The sequence below is a fragment of the Pantherophis guttatus genome, chromosome 7 (assembly GCF_059756535.1).
Source record: "Pantherophis guttatus breed Tessera chromosome 7, ASM5975653v1, whole genome shotgun sequence".
In the NCBI taxonomy this organism is placed as follows: domain Eukaryota; kingdom Metazoa; phylum Chordata; class Lepidosauria; order Squamata; family Colubridae; genus Pantherophis; species Pantherophis guttatus.
In genome coordinates this window covers 34672155-34686575 of record NC_142069.1, presented here as the reverse complement: position 1 = coordinate 34686575, position 14421 = coordinate 34672155, and the positions used below count along the sequence as shown (strand labels likewise).

The 14421-nt window shown below is 40.8% G+C and overlaps 3 protein-coding genes across 3 annotated transcripts; 2 read left to right on the top strand and 1 right to left on the bottom strand.

Annotated features, from left to right (window-relative positions):
* Positions 1–1850: 1850 nt before the first annotated feature.
* Positions 1851–3921, bottom strand: LOC117655318 (histone H3). Its single transcript, XM_034402678.3, has one exon. The coding sequence runs from the start codon at positions 3650–3652 to the stop codon at positions 3242–3244; it is 411 nt and encodes a 136-aa protein (XP_034258569.1). The 5' UTR covers positions 3653–3921; the 3' UTR covers positions 1851–3241.
* A 1917-nt stretch (positions 3922–5838) lies between these two features.
* On the top strand, positions 5839–6759 carry LOC117655317 (histone H1.11R-like). The gene has a single exon (XM_034402677.2). The coding sequence runs from the start codon at positions 5924–5926 to the stop codon at positions 6563–6565; it is 642 nt and encodes a 213-aa protein (XP_034258568.2). The 5' UTR covers positions 5839–5923; the 3' UTR covers positions 6566–6759.
* A 2213-nt stretch (positions 6760–8972) lies between these two features.
* On the top strand, positions 8973–12625 carry LOC117655568 (histone H3). The gene has a single exon (XM_034403140.2). The coding sequence runs from the start codon at positions 8997–8999 to the stop codon at positions 9405–9407; it is 411 nt and encodes a 136-aa protein (XP_034259031.1). The 5' UTR covers positions 8973–8996; the 3' UTR covers positions 9408–12625.
* Positions 12626–14421: the final 1796 nt, after the last annotated feature.

Below are 14421 nucleotides of genomic sequence, written 5' to 3'. Positions count from 1 at the left end.
AATCCTTTGTGGATTCTGCTTTGTGTACCTAACATTGTGGTTAGTTTTTCAATAAATTTTTGAACTCTTTAAATTGGGAAAAGTTATTTTGAGGTTACAAGGCATCTAAACCGTATTTATAGATGCATGACGCAGGAATGGAATGTGATAACAGCATGAATATTTTGTACAATCAGAAGATTTAACAACATCTGAAAGTAAAATTATTTATATTGGCTGGTGCTTTTTGGTGCTTTGAAGAGTCATGAATGAATTGAACAAGTGTCCTGAAAAAAAGATAAGTACTACATCTCGTTCCTGGGAATTTAATGGTTGGAGAATTCTGGAACCTTGCATTTTTTCTTTGGATCACACTGAGGCCGTCAGTTTAATATACTGAATCGGAAGTTGTTTGTACTACATATGTGCTTCAGATGAAACAAACCTCTCTTGGGGCATGACCATATCTGAAACATCATAAACCACTTTCAGTTTAGAGAATTATTAGAAAATCTGAATAGGTGGATTAGTATGGTTTAAAGGAAAAATGGAATGTTCCTTATGGAAGGAAAATTCCTGTAATAAAAGGAATTACAAAACGAAGGATGGCAATGTGAGGCATTTCTCAGGTATATTCCCATTAGCGGATAACCCGGCGTTGCTCAGGTATTTATTTATCCCAATCTTGTATTACACAGGAAGAGCAACTTCACCCTGAGCCCTGATTTTGCGAGAATTAAATTAGTTAAAAATGTTTTCCCTGTGCCCCCAGAAGTGTCAAGTAAAAAGATACCACCTTGTTTTGCTAGCTGATCCATGATCATTTGGTATGCTTGTTTCTGGTCTTGATTTAGAAATGGCTTCTTGTCCGCAATATACGTACTAAGCTGTTCAACGTTGTAGTTCTTTTCTCCTATGTAATTTGTCTGAAGTACATTGTGTTAGTCTTATAGTGGTGCTGGCAGGCTGAGTTGCACTAATGTTTTATTGATCATGGTCAACATTTGTCCTCAAGAATAATCAAAGCCTTGTTGAAAATCTCCCCACGAAACGTAATTTCTAATGTTGGATTTTCCCCCTTACCAGAGGGAGCCCCCTTGTGGAGTACTGTAAAGCCGTTACCATGGCAACTCCACTGTGCTGCACAGTAGAAGCCATTTTAAAGCACAACAGGCTTTACAACATACCCGAGTAAGGGTATGGCTATATATATATATATATATATATATATATATATATATATGGAAGAGGGATGTAGGAAGTATTAGCAAAACAGGTCTGAAATAGTCTCAGAAAGAAAGCCTGATAATATTTCCCCTCCCCCCTTGAGACATGGTTAGGAATATTTTTAACATCTGCCTAAGATTTGGGGGGAAATAGCAGAAGAGAGCCTATTTAAAGACTATGTTTAATTATTTAATAATTTCTTTGTTTCTATGGTAAGCAAGTATATGTACATCTCTTATTTTCCCCAGGTTCCATCTAAATGCTACCTTTGAGACTTTAAAGTCTAAATCAGAAAAGTTTAGTGATGGTAGATAGAAATAATAACAGCAAGGAAGGTATATGACAGCCATTCGGAAAGCATAAAATGTTTCACTTTGGTATCACTAATCAATTTTTGTGACTGCATTCATATGACATTCTTTCCATGGTTAACGATTTTCTCTATCCTGTGATCTGAACTCGTGCCACATACTGAAACAAACTCTCAACAGGGACTTATGCAAATTCATTGCTTGACTTCAGCATGGTAAACTGACTCATCGTATTAATAAAGCATTAATATAAAGACATAAAGCTACATTCAGCAAAGCAAAATATCACTAGCCAGTAGAAGTTTAAATACTGTGATCCTAAAAGGCATGTAGTTCTTGATTTACAACCATTTATTTAGTGATGGTTGAAAGTTACAATGGCATTGAAAGAAGTGACTTACAACCAGTCTTCACACGATTGTTACAGTATCCTCATGATCATGTGATCAGAATTTGGTTACTTAGCAAGTGGGACAGTTGCAGCATCCTGGGGTAACATGATCATCATTTGCAATCCTCTCAGCCAGTTTGCAACAAGCTAAGTCAATGGGGGAAACAAGATTTGCTAGCAACACTATGATTCACTTAACTGCAGTGATTCCCTTAGCAGCCATGGCAAAACAGATTGTAAAATTGGGCATGACTCACTTAATTTCCTTGCTTAGCAACGAGAATTGTGATTCCAATTGTGGTTGTAAGTCAAGGAGTACCTATAGTGAATTGTGGGTGGGTTATATCAATATCTAGGAATTTGTGAATAAGTAATGTGAGGTGGTTTTTCAAAGAATGGGGAAAGGGATAATTAAAGAAAAACTGAAACACATAACCAGGTTTTTAAAAGTTGTGTATTTGGCTCTCCTTGAAGTTACCTAGGGAATACATTTTATAGTATATTCCTGCAAGGAATATAAATCCTTCCAATTCACCAGTCAGAACTGATGAAGCTTCTTGGATGGACAAAACTTCAAGGAAAAACAACAAAACCCCCAAAAGAAAGCAAGTTATCTTGAAAAAGCACATTTGGGACATAGAGATCTGCAGTATCTTAAAATTTCAAATTAAAATATTGATGGAAACAGGTTTTGAGATGTTTAAGGTTAAACCCTTTGGGACACAGTTCCCAAAGGGTTCAGAAACATGTAGATTGCTAGGAATGTGACTACCTTGCTCTTTATCCAAAATTCAGGAGGCACTCTCCCCTACATGCAAATTACTATCTAGAGTTCCTGGGGAAAGTTGAATTGAGGTTTGTTCTCAACGGTTGGGCGGGAAGTTAGAAATTTACTTCTCCTTTTTCACTCATCTGAGAAGGATCAGAAACTTCGGGACTACCCTTGGGCAAATGCAGGAGTTGGTGGACTCCTGCACAATTGAGGTGAAATAACCCTCCTTCCAAAGCTACAAAAAACAAATTCTTCCAAAGATAGCCATAAATCTCCACACAAAAATACAGAATTTTCCAGATCCCAAAATGGCGATTCATATAATGGAAACTTGTGTCCAGATCAGGGCTTCAAATAAACTAAGCGGACAGAAATACTTCAAAATTCACCCCTTTTGGTGCTGCAATTTAGGTACGGGGCAACATTTCCTTAACCGCCTCGGGATTTGTTTGACAAATGGGCTCAAGCTCCTTTCGAGACGAAGGTGGCGGCTCTTAAAAGAGCCTTTGGGTTTGGTGGTGTTTTGCGAAAGAGGCCGAAGAGACTGGAGGGCGGCTGGGCTTAAGCTCTCTCCCCGCGGATGCGCCGCGCCAGCTGAATGTCCTTCGGCATGATGGTCACCCTCTTGGCGTGAATCGCGCACAGGTTCGTGTCCTCGAACAGCCCCACCAGGTACGCTTCGCTCGCCTCCTGCAGCGCCATCACGGCCGAGCTCTGGAAGCGCAAGTCGGTCTTGAAGTCTTGGGCGATTTCACGCACCAGCCGCTGGAAGGGCAGCTTGCGGATCAGCAGCTCGGTGGACTTCTGGTAGCGGCGGATCTCCCGCAGGGCCACGGTGCCCGGGCGGTAGCGGTGAGGCTTCTTCACGCCGCCCGTAGCCGGCGCGCTCTTCCGGGCAGCCTTGGTCGCCAGCTGCTTGCGGGGCGCTTTGCCGCCCGTTGACTTCCGAGCCGTCTGCTTCGTCCGAGCCATCTCTCCACTCGCGCCAAACGAGGACGAGGAAAGAAACCTTTAAGGAAAGGTCGAGTCTCCCGCTGCCTAATTTATAGCGAGTCCCGCTTTCTCTCTTGATTGGCTGGCTCCAGGAAGGCAATTTCCATTGGAAAGCTTCTGGATTTGAAAACGCGCGCTTTGGTTGATGCCAAAAAAGCTCCGCCTATTACCCTGGTTTTGATGTTTGTGTTGTTTTTGTGACTTTTCGCAGCATCTCTGCCAAACTGAGAGCTTCAGGATTTCGTGATTGCCGCTCTTTAGCAAAATGAGATTGTTGCTGCAGTTACATTTTCTATGGAGCGGAGGGCGTACATATCGTGTACGTAAGAGAAAGAGACTTTTTAAAATCCCTCCTGTATTACTATTATGCACCAAACACAAATTCCTTGTGTGTCCAATCATACTTGGCCAATAAAGAATTTTATTTCAAATATTTCAAGGAAGGGAACACAATATTCCTTCCTCCTATTTTTCCCACAACAACCCTGTGAGGTATTTGGGCTAAGAAAAACACCCAGCCAGCTTCCATGGCTAAGGGAGAAGTAGAACTCACTCCAGAACTCTTCATATTCATCATCTGAAAATATATAAAATACACGTATAATTCAAAGTTTAAAGCCTACCTAAATATTAACACTTTATATTTCTCCTAATTTTCAGAGTTGATTTGTTGGTTGTTTTCACTAGATGTATTTCAGGAAAGATAGTGGTATATGTAGCCACAAATGAAATATTCTAACTTCTTTGTTCTGGAAGAGAGTGAAGGATGAAATCTATCTGACTTGCAATTCTATTTTACTATGGGAAAAAGGGCTGAACGAGATTTGTTTAATAACATAGACTTGCCTTGGATTCTCTATAAAAGTTCATAATCCTATACAAGTATTTGAGTATAAATTCCATTGATTGCTAAATTTATTTCACTGCTGACATGCCCAGCATTTGTAGTTTCGTATACACATTGCTTCTAATGGTATGTGAAAGCACTTACATTTTGTTCATCCCTGTGTGCACTGTAAATTTACAATGAAATGAATCTCATGACTTGAGACTTTCACCCAAATAACTAAGTAGGATGTAGTTTTAAAGGCTATTTTGTACTCAAATGTAACAAGGGGAAATATGGTGATGCTCAGCAATCAGAATATTTCAAACTAAGGATTGAATGCCAAACTAATTAAAAAAAAAACTCTTTTAACAGCAAAGTAGTTTCCATGCTGACTGCGCTTATTTAAATTGAGGCATAAATCAGAATTTTTAATAAAATATTTGCTCCATAAAGCTTTTCGCCAATGAAAAGTGAAATTGTATCTAAACTGTAATCTCTATTTTTCTAGGTGTAAATCCCATTGAATTCAGCAGAATGTAGGTCTCTTATGAATAAAAATGTGTCTGGTCATTTTGTTTCTAATGCTTGGGTGAAATCTCAACAGGAAAATCCTTTTAAATTTACTATTATTCAATCCCCAGCCAGGAATATTAGTGTTAGTCTTCCTAAACTGAGTTGTAAAAGGTCCCACTAAAATGATCAATCTTTAGGTTGCCTTTTTGCATTCAATATAGGGTTAAATTTGTAAATGTGAGAAAAGGATATTATAGCATATATATTAGCATATGAAATTCTAATTTTGCCCATATTGTTATATTATCTGATAGTTTTTCTTTGAAGATAGTGACTTGCTTAGGGCTTGCTTGATTAGCAATGGTGAGTGTACTTTGTAGAAGTCTGTGTTACCTCAGTTTACTTGAACTTGATTTATAGTGAGACTGTTATGATAAAATCCACATATTGTGCCTCACCTCAGAGATTACTATCTAAAGAAGTGATCTGCATAGTTTTCCCGAACATTTAAAAAAATGCATTGTTTTAATTTACAAAGAAAAACAAAACTTCCACTCTTTCCAGGTCTTCCCAGATCCTGCATTCGGTGGTTATGTGCCCTTTTAAAAAGAATATGTTGCGTTCTGCTTTTTGAAAAATTAAAGGTATAAAAAGTACACTCTCTTCTTTCCCCCATTGTAAGATTTCGTTATTTAGTGGCATAAATTCTGTAAAATTTGCAATTTATTAACTCTAAAGAAACACAAACTGAGCGGTCGGAAGAGTCCCTTCAGCCTTGCAACAGGGCGGGTTCTGGAGCGGACCAATCACAAAGCAGCTCAGCTCTATAAATAAACAGCGGCTGACCTACTTGAGCTCACTTTTTGTGTTTGGAGAATTATTTTTTTTAGTTGCTTCTCTCAGCGATCATGTCTGAAACGGCGCCTGCTGTTGCTGTTACGGCCGCGGCCCCAGCTGTAACTTCCAAAGCTCCGGCGAAGAAGGCGAAGAAAGCGGGAGCGGCGAAAGCGCGCAAGGCGTCGGGTCCCAGCGTCACCGAGCTGATCACCAAGGCGGTGGCCGCTTCCAAGGAGCGCAAAGGGGTGTCTCTGGCTGCCCTGAAGAAAGCTTTGGCCGCTGGTGGCTACGATGTGGAGAAGAACAACAGCCGCATCAAGCTGGGTCTGAAGAGCCTGGTGAGCAAAGGGACCCTGGTGCACACGAAGGGAATCGGCGCTTCCGGCTCCTTCAAACTCGGCAAGAAATCGGGCGAAGGGAAAGAGAAAGCGCCCAAGAAGAAAGCCGCGAAGCCCAAGAAGCCGGTTGCCAAGAAGCCCGCGAGTGCCGTCAAGAAGCCCAAAAAGGCAGCGGCGGCCAAGAAGAGTCCCAAGAAACCCAAAAAGCCCGCGGCGGCTAAGAAGGCTACCAAGAGTCCCAAGAAGGCTAAACCAGTCAAGGCTAAGAAAGTCGCCAAAAGTCCGGCTAAAGCGAAGGCTGTGAAGGCGAAGCCGGTCAAGCCCAAGGCCAAGCCTAAAGCGGCCAAAGGGAAGAAGGCGGCGCCCAAGAAGTAAATCCAGAGTTGGCCCGTGGTTGCTTTTCTAAAAACCCAAAGGCTCTTTTAAGAGCCACCCACAGAATCCAAAAGAGAGCTGTCGTCCGCTCAGTAGAACACTGTCCGGATGCTTTTAATACCCTGAAACAAAATAACAATGCAGTGTAGCTTGCGTGGAATCCTTTACACTAGAGCAGAGGTGGGCAAATGTGGCTCTTTTTACAACCCGTGGACTTCAACTCCCAGAATTTCTGAGCCAGCTTGGCTGTCTCAGGAATTCTGGGAGTTGAAGTCCACGGGTTGTAAAAGAGCCACATTTGCCCACCCCTGCACTAGGGCATCATTCTTTAGCGTTCAGGGGTGTCCTTGCGCTTCGGGGCACGCGCACCTAAGAACGGAGCTCTACCACTAAAGCAGACGAATCATTACTTCTGAAAAGTGGGGAGGGAGCGGGGGGGGGATAGGTTTCCACCTCTTTGGGTTTGTAAGCAATTTGGTTAGTAAGCAACTGGGCAACAAATGCCACTCGGTTAAGTGGGCACTTTCTCATTAACAAGGGTGCACGGGGTCGGGTTTTCACTTGCTTAAAGGAAGTTTTCCACTTTCAGTAGTCTCCCCCCAATTTAGGGAATATCTATTAAAATGGACAAGGGCGTTTATATCGAAAGTTCCTATGAAATATATTGTTACCGATATCGCAGCCCTTCCAGATTTGCTTCGAAAAACCCTAAAAGCTTAAATGGGTGTCAATAAATGTGAATCACGCCTTTTAATTTAAAAAGAAGAAAAGATGCTTGTTTCCCCGACCGGGAAGCGGAATGGACGCGGCATAACTTTAAAAATGCTTGTGAATGAAGGTTTCGTTCGCTCAGGTTGAATTACAGGTCTTTTTCTTCCCTATCACAGGGTTTTGTGATGCGCTTGTGATAGGCTCACACTAAGACGTCATCTGAACAGCCAATAGCCGCTCGATGTCAAGTAATCCAATCGGTCGTCACTCTTTGCTCTGTTATCCAATAGAAAACCAGAATCAGAACCCTTTTATTTGCATGGAAGCTAGTATAAAATAAAGCAGCACATACTGTTTCATTATTGGGACATTTGATGTGGCGTATATTGGCTACAGCTAACTGGTCGCATGACACCCCCTCTTTCCTCCCCCCGATTACGAAGGAGAATGGAACATGATGAACGATGTTCTAATAGAGTTGCTCTATCAGTGTTTACATGATTTCGAAAACGTCACTGGATCTGGGAAATCCACTCGTTTAATTTATTTCACTCAGTGTTTCACTGACCCTTCCGGAGATTCAAACTGATAAATCTGTTGTGTGGTATCTGAGAGCACAAAGTTACTAAACAAGACTTTTCAAGAAGTCTCAGTTAAATGATCATACTCCTAAGAATCATCATGTCATCTCAAAATTTTCCACTATCCACAAGATAGTTTCTTAGAAGGGCTAAATAAACTAAATGGCTATTTTCTTAATATTAAATGGGAGACAGAACACTTAAGATTTAATAATTGATAATGTTATAATTGAAGAGAAACCACGTTCTCAACGGGTGCACCTGCATAAATGAAATTGATGTCCATTGAGTGTAATTGTATATAAGGCACTTCCAACAATAGAATATTTGAAAAAAAGATGCCATAGTAATAATCTAGGTTCCTCAATAATTTTCAGTCAACTACTCATAGAATTTTCTAACCATTTATAGAATTTTGCCCAGATTTTATAGTACAATGTTTCGCTTTTATACTTGAGTTCTAAGGTGAGTCTTGGTTAGATAAAAGGAGGATAGCCGAGACATGTGTAGTGTTAGACTAGAATTATACACGTTATTATAGATAAATATGTGAATTGTATAGATAGAGATAGGTATATGTAGGCATAGATATGTATAATTATATAGGAATAAGGTATAAATGATTAATATACTATGTTTAAATAACGTATAAGGTGTAAGGAATATATTATATCATCATTAGTATATTATTATTAACTTAAAGTGTTGGAAGATGCTTGAGACCAGTAATGTCATATCTATGTCCAATGTTTTTAATTTTGAATTACTAATAAAAAACTTTTTTTAAAAAAATAATTTTCAGTCAAGCTGTGAACGAACGGAAAAAAATAGATTTTACCTTCCGGCTTTTTTAAAACACAGTAATACTTGGGGAAAGCACAGAATACCAATTTAAAATTAAATACAGTAACAGTAACAAAAAAGCTAAAATTGTCAGTCTCATCTTAAATAATTGCGCGCACTTTTAAATTATCCAATGAAGCTTTGGTTTCCCAGCTTCAGCCAATCAACGATTAGCTTTCTTCCAATGGAAAGAGCCTTTTTCTTAGCAGCAGCCAATCAAAAGTGCAAGGCGATGTATAAATGCTGACCCGCGAATTTGTCTTTTTCAGTTCCCGTTTTTTCCTTTCTGCGAAGAGATGGCTCGGACGAAGCAGACGGCTCGGAAGTCAACGGGCGGCAAAGCGCCCCGCAAGCAGCTGGCGACCAAGGCTGCCCGGAAGAGCGCGCCGGCTACGGGCGGCGTGAAGAAGCCTCACCGCTACCGCCCGGGCACCGTGGCCCTGCGGGAGATCCGCCGCTACCAGAAGTCCACCGAGCTGCTGATCCGCAAGCTGCCCTTCCAGCGGCTGGTGCGTGAAATCGCCCAAGACTTCAAGACCGACTTGCGCTTCCAGAGCTCGGCCGTGATGGCGCTGCAGGAGGCGAGCGAAGCGTACCTGGTGGGGCTGTTCGAGGACACGAACCTGTGCGCGATTCACGCCAAGAGGGTGACCATCATGCCGAAGGACATTCAGCTGGCGCGGCGCATCCGCGGGGAGAGAGCTTAAGCCCAGCCGCCCTCCAGTCTCTTCGGCCTCTTTCGCAAAACACCACCAAACCCAAAGGCTCTTTTAAGAGCCGCCACCTTCGTCTCGAAAGGAGCTGAAAGTCTCTTTAATCCGAGTTTTAAGTGCTTTGAAAACTGAAAGCGGTCAGCCATCTTATGTATGCGTACTTACTCTAATCCTCTTTACTAAATTATAGTTTAATGGAATGGTTAAAGCCAGTTAGGACGGCCAGTTCTAATCCAGGCTAGGCACGAAGGTAAGTGGGAGCCATTGGGCCAATCGGCCTTGGCAGATAGCCAAAGGCAAGCCGTTTATGGAAAAGTTAATAGAATTAGGGCATTTTAGGAGGGAACATGGATGCGCATGCGCACACGGTAGCGACCACGGTACTCCTGGAACGGTTCAAATGGGGTTGAGTTGTAGAAGGCGCTGTTGTAGGCTATTTTAGGTTTAATTCCGAGTGGCAGAATCTATTTGGGAAGCGAATGTATTTAAATTTAAAACTGGATAGGCATCTTTTATTTCTCAAATTCTGAAACTTCCCGACAGGAATATGTTGAAATAAAAATTCAATACCTCAAGTTTGTTTTTTGATTTATAATAAACGAGTGTTTCATTTCCTGCTTAATTTCTTCTGGATTTAGGCAAAAGGTATCTACAACAAATACAAACTACCTTGCTGGATTACAGGTCAGTGACTAATAAAATGAACTGAGAACAACCCCTTTCTTTTCTCTTGATAATTATTCCTAATGGCTTTTGATTTGGGGAAGTTTAAAAGAGTTATGTTACTTTGTTAAAGGTGCATGTGTGTTCATGTACCTCAATCTTTCTTACAGACAGGAATAGCAATAGCACTTAGTGCCTTACAGCCCTCTAAGCTGTTTACAGAGTGCGTATTGTCCCCAACGATCTGGGTCCACAATGCAAGTATGGCTGTGCAGCTTTTTGTTACATTCCTTGCAACTGTATTCTCAATATTTATAGAGTGAAACGGCTTTTGAAAAATGCAAAGCTTCCCACATAGCTTTGTAATGAAATCAATGTTCTGATTATCTATGATATGTGAGCACCTGGTGTCTGGGCGTTTACTATGATCTTCCTGACCAGAGTTCAGTTGGGTAGTGTACCTCATTTTCCTGTAATAAGTCACCCACTCACCACAGCTCTAGTGCGGAATTATGAAGCTGCTTGCCATACATACTGGTTCATCGCATCTTTGTTCATGTTCCAGGACTCTGCTTGACATTAAAAAGTTGATGTGCAGTACCAATTGAGCTCAACTCACACTCCCTTCAATGTTTTGTGTTCTCGTAAACCAGGTGTTTTCTAGTTTGGTTTTGCATAATTTTCCCTGCATTGTGGTTAGGGATTTGCAAAGCGTTTTGGGCATGGGACAAGTGATTCCAGATAGTCTGTATTGTGGATGTTTTGTTCAGTAAACAACAGCTTTGTTTTCTGGATATGAATTGAAACATGGTCTGGGGCAGTCTGGCCTTGACACCTTGTAAGATAGGCTGTCACTTTGTACACTAATCGGTATACATTAAAATGAAATTTTGTTGCATACACCTCAAAGGATTACCACCTCCGATGTACACTACATAAACATGACAAAAATACATATATACCCACATATGACAAGAAACAGTCTAGTTTGGATGTATACATGTACATGGCAAGAAAAATGAATCTTGCAAGTTTTCCAGATGGATGGAATAGGGAACAAAGCTGTTACAGAATCTGGTCCTGCTAGAAATACTTAAAAACCTTTCAAGAGGGGAGCAACAGAAACAGACCATAACGTGGGTGTAGGGTCTCTAACAATGCTTTGAGGTCTAAGCACATAGTGCTTATAAGCAGTATTCTGAATAACAGTGAGCTTCCTATAATCTTGGCTATCCTTACCATTCTCTATATGGACTGACTGATGCACTGCTGTCACCAAACCAAACTGATGCAGTTTGTTAAAACATTCTCGGTCTTGCCTCTAAAAAGTGACCAAGACAAGGAGAAAGATGTGTTCTCATCTGACCAGTGGTGGATTGCCCCAGGTTCAGACCGGTTCGCAAGAACTGGTAGTAAAACCGGTGGGTGGCCGTGCCCCGGATGCAATCTGCGCAGAAGCAAACAAGATCCCCTTGCGAACTGGTAGTAAAGGTAAGTAGAACCTACTGCAGGATTTGCAGATGCTGGTTTGCCTGCTTCCCTAAGGATGATGTGTAGAGACCAGTTCAGATTGTTATCTGCACCCCCAGATACTTAATACTGCTCACCACCTATACAGATGCACTGAGTGGATTATGACCATGCCTGCTCTAAAATTTACAATTATCTCATTTGTTTTATTAATATTTAGAACGAGGTTATGGTTACTGCTTTTATTATGAGCTTTGGTATTGATAGTTTAAGAGAAGGATGGGCTGGAGTGACATGCTTTGTCAGGCATTGTGGGGGAGATGGAGGAAGGAAAGAAAAGCCATATGGAGAAATACTGTATGGTAGAACAAGTAACATGCATCAGGATGGTTCTTCTCTTTAAAATTACTCATTCCTTTGGATTTGATTTTTGCCTAAACTTATCCCAAATGATCCAGACATATTTCTGCTGAACTTCAGCTGATTCAATGATTTAGTCAAACTTCGGGAACATGAAAGTTTAGACTGAGCTTGAAAGAAAACTGTTCAGTGCATACCTATCCCAGCCTTATCCCCACTTGCATCCTACTCCTATAAATATGAGCACCATCTTTTTCCACTGTTATGCTTTGACACCCATTGTCTCAGAGGTAAAGATAGGTGAGTAATTGTGAATGATATCAGCTGGGCTTATGGTAGTGGCTGTTTCAAGCTGAGGTAAGAGTGCCCTTTTCCCTCTAAAGCAGAGCTGTCAAAACTGGCCCACTGGCTGGATGCGTCATGCACTGGCCATACCCACGCCCAGTTTAGCGAAGGAAAAAAGTCCTGATACATCATGTGATGCTGCTGTGACGCTGCACAATTGACACCCCTGCTCTAAAGGAAAATATTTGTAGCTTGGGGTTGAAATGAGGGTCCTCAACCAAGTTCAGAGCACCAAGGACTTCTTTTCCCTCTGATCAAGATCATCTGCCACTTTGTTATTGTCTCCTTTAAAAAATATAATTTCACTCTGGATGGCATACAGTAGTAAGGATACATTATAAAAATATTTAAAAATAGAAAAAACAGCATTAAAATTAAGATAATTAAAACAAAAATATATGCAAACTTCAAGCAGATTGAGTGAATACATCCACCTTAACTGCAGAGCCATCTAAACAAATCTCCAGTTCAGGGGTGAAATTCAGGTTCTGACAGGTTTTGGAGAACTGGTAGTGGAAATTTTGAGTAGTTCAGAGAACAGGCAAATACCACCTCTGGCTGGCCCCAGAGTGGGGTGGGAATGGAGATTTTACAGTGTCCTTCCCCTGCCACGCCCACCAAACCATGCCCACAGAACCGGTAGTAAAAAAAATTTGAATTCCACCACTGCTTCAGTTCCTTGATACCATAAAGAAACTTAAGGGACTTAAGGAAATGTAAACATTAAAAGGGATGGAGCTAGCTAACCTAATGTCAATGAGAATATTCCATAAGGCAGGCCTGCTTCCTAGGACCTGTCAATTGTAGGTCCCTGGCAGATAGTATCTTCAGCATGCTCCCTCTGGATCTAATGGGTTATGCTGATATAATTGGAAAGAGGTAATCTCTCAGATAACCTTGACCCACCTTCTCCACACCTTTCCTCCAAAAAGATGGTTAGATACCAGATAAAGAAGATCTAGGCTTTTTGAGAAGGAAGTAAACAAGGTCTCTTTAAGAGGAAAAGGAAAAATCATTTCAGTCAAAAAATTACCACCAAAACCCACTCTCTCAACACTCTGGGCCAGGAGGGGCCTACATCTAGGATTATGTGGCTGAGTTCCTAAGGACTCTGTCTGCTTATTCAGGTCCAACAGCCTCAAACTGTTCCCAAATAACTTTGCAAACACTTGTGAAGTAAGTTTAGAATATAATTGGTGTAAAGGCTTCATAGAAGCTTCTCCGCTCTAGTTATACCAGGAGAGTGCTGCATACATCATTAAAGCCTTACAGTTGTAACAATTGCACCAGGGGGTATTGAAGTATTTATTATTTTAGGGTAAGACCATTAATAAGAGTAATCCAAGTTTAGAAATGGAAGGATTTTAGAAATTACCACATTCTATGAAAATACTGTTTATTCCCAAACAACCTAACGATCCTTAAAAAAAATAAGGCTTTTGTGACTTAACATTTAGTGCTCATATAATGTAACTTAATTCATCTTAGACAGTTGGTACCCAATTTATTACTTGAATGTATTTTGCATCCTTTGATCTTAGAACAAAAGGAACATTTGAGCTCTGCATCTGTGCAGTAATTCAAGATCAAGGTAATGATTAAATTATGTTGATATTGTTACTTTATTCAGTTGCATTTAGTTATTCACATATAAATCAGCTGAGTAAACAAAATGAGAAATTAAACATCCATTCCAAATTTCTAAAGAGTTCTCTAAGATATTTTTTTTCTGAGGTGGCGGGAATACTTATTCAAATTTAGACAAGGTAAATTCTTCAGACAGCTGAATAATTAATGGAGAAAATTAATGGAGAAGGGGTGTCCTTCCAGCTTTGCAATATTGGCTTTTTGCAATCTTTAAGAGCATGAATGCTTTCACTGATTATGATGATTACATGCCATGAAGTCATTCTTGAATCGTAGTGACTGCATAGATTTTCTCCATAATGATCCATTCCTAAACTGGTCCTTCAGATCTTCTAATGTTGCACTCATCAGTACTATAACTGAGTCTATTCACCTTGCTGCTGGTTGTATTCTTCTCCCCCCCCACACCTTTCTCAGCATTTGACCTTCTCCAGAGAGCAAGATCGTCACATAGTCTGTTCAAATTATCAAAGTAGGATAATTTGACCCTGGTTATTTGTGCCTTGAATGAGAACTCTGTGTT

Bases quoted from the DNA above. Each gene is read 5' to 3' on its own strand.
- LOC117655317 (XM_034402677.2), top strand. From the start codon at position 5,924: ATGTCTGAAACGGCGCCTGCTGTTGCTGTTACGGCCGCGGCCCCAGCT.
- LOC117655318 (XM_034402678.3), bottom strand. From the start codon at position 3,652: ATGGCTCGGACGAAGCAGACGGCTCGGAAGTCAACGGGCGGCAAAGCG.
- LOC117655568 (XM_034403140.2), top strand. From the start codon at position 8,997: ATGGCTCGGACGAAGCAGACGGCTCGGAAGTCAACGGGCGGCAAAGCG.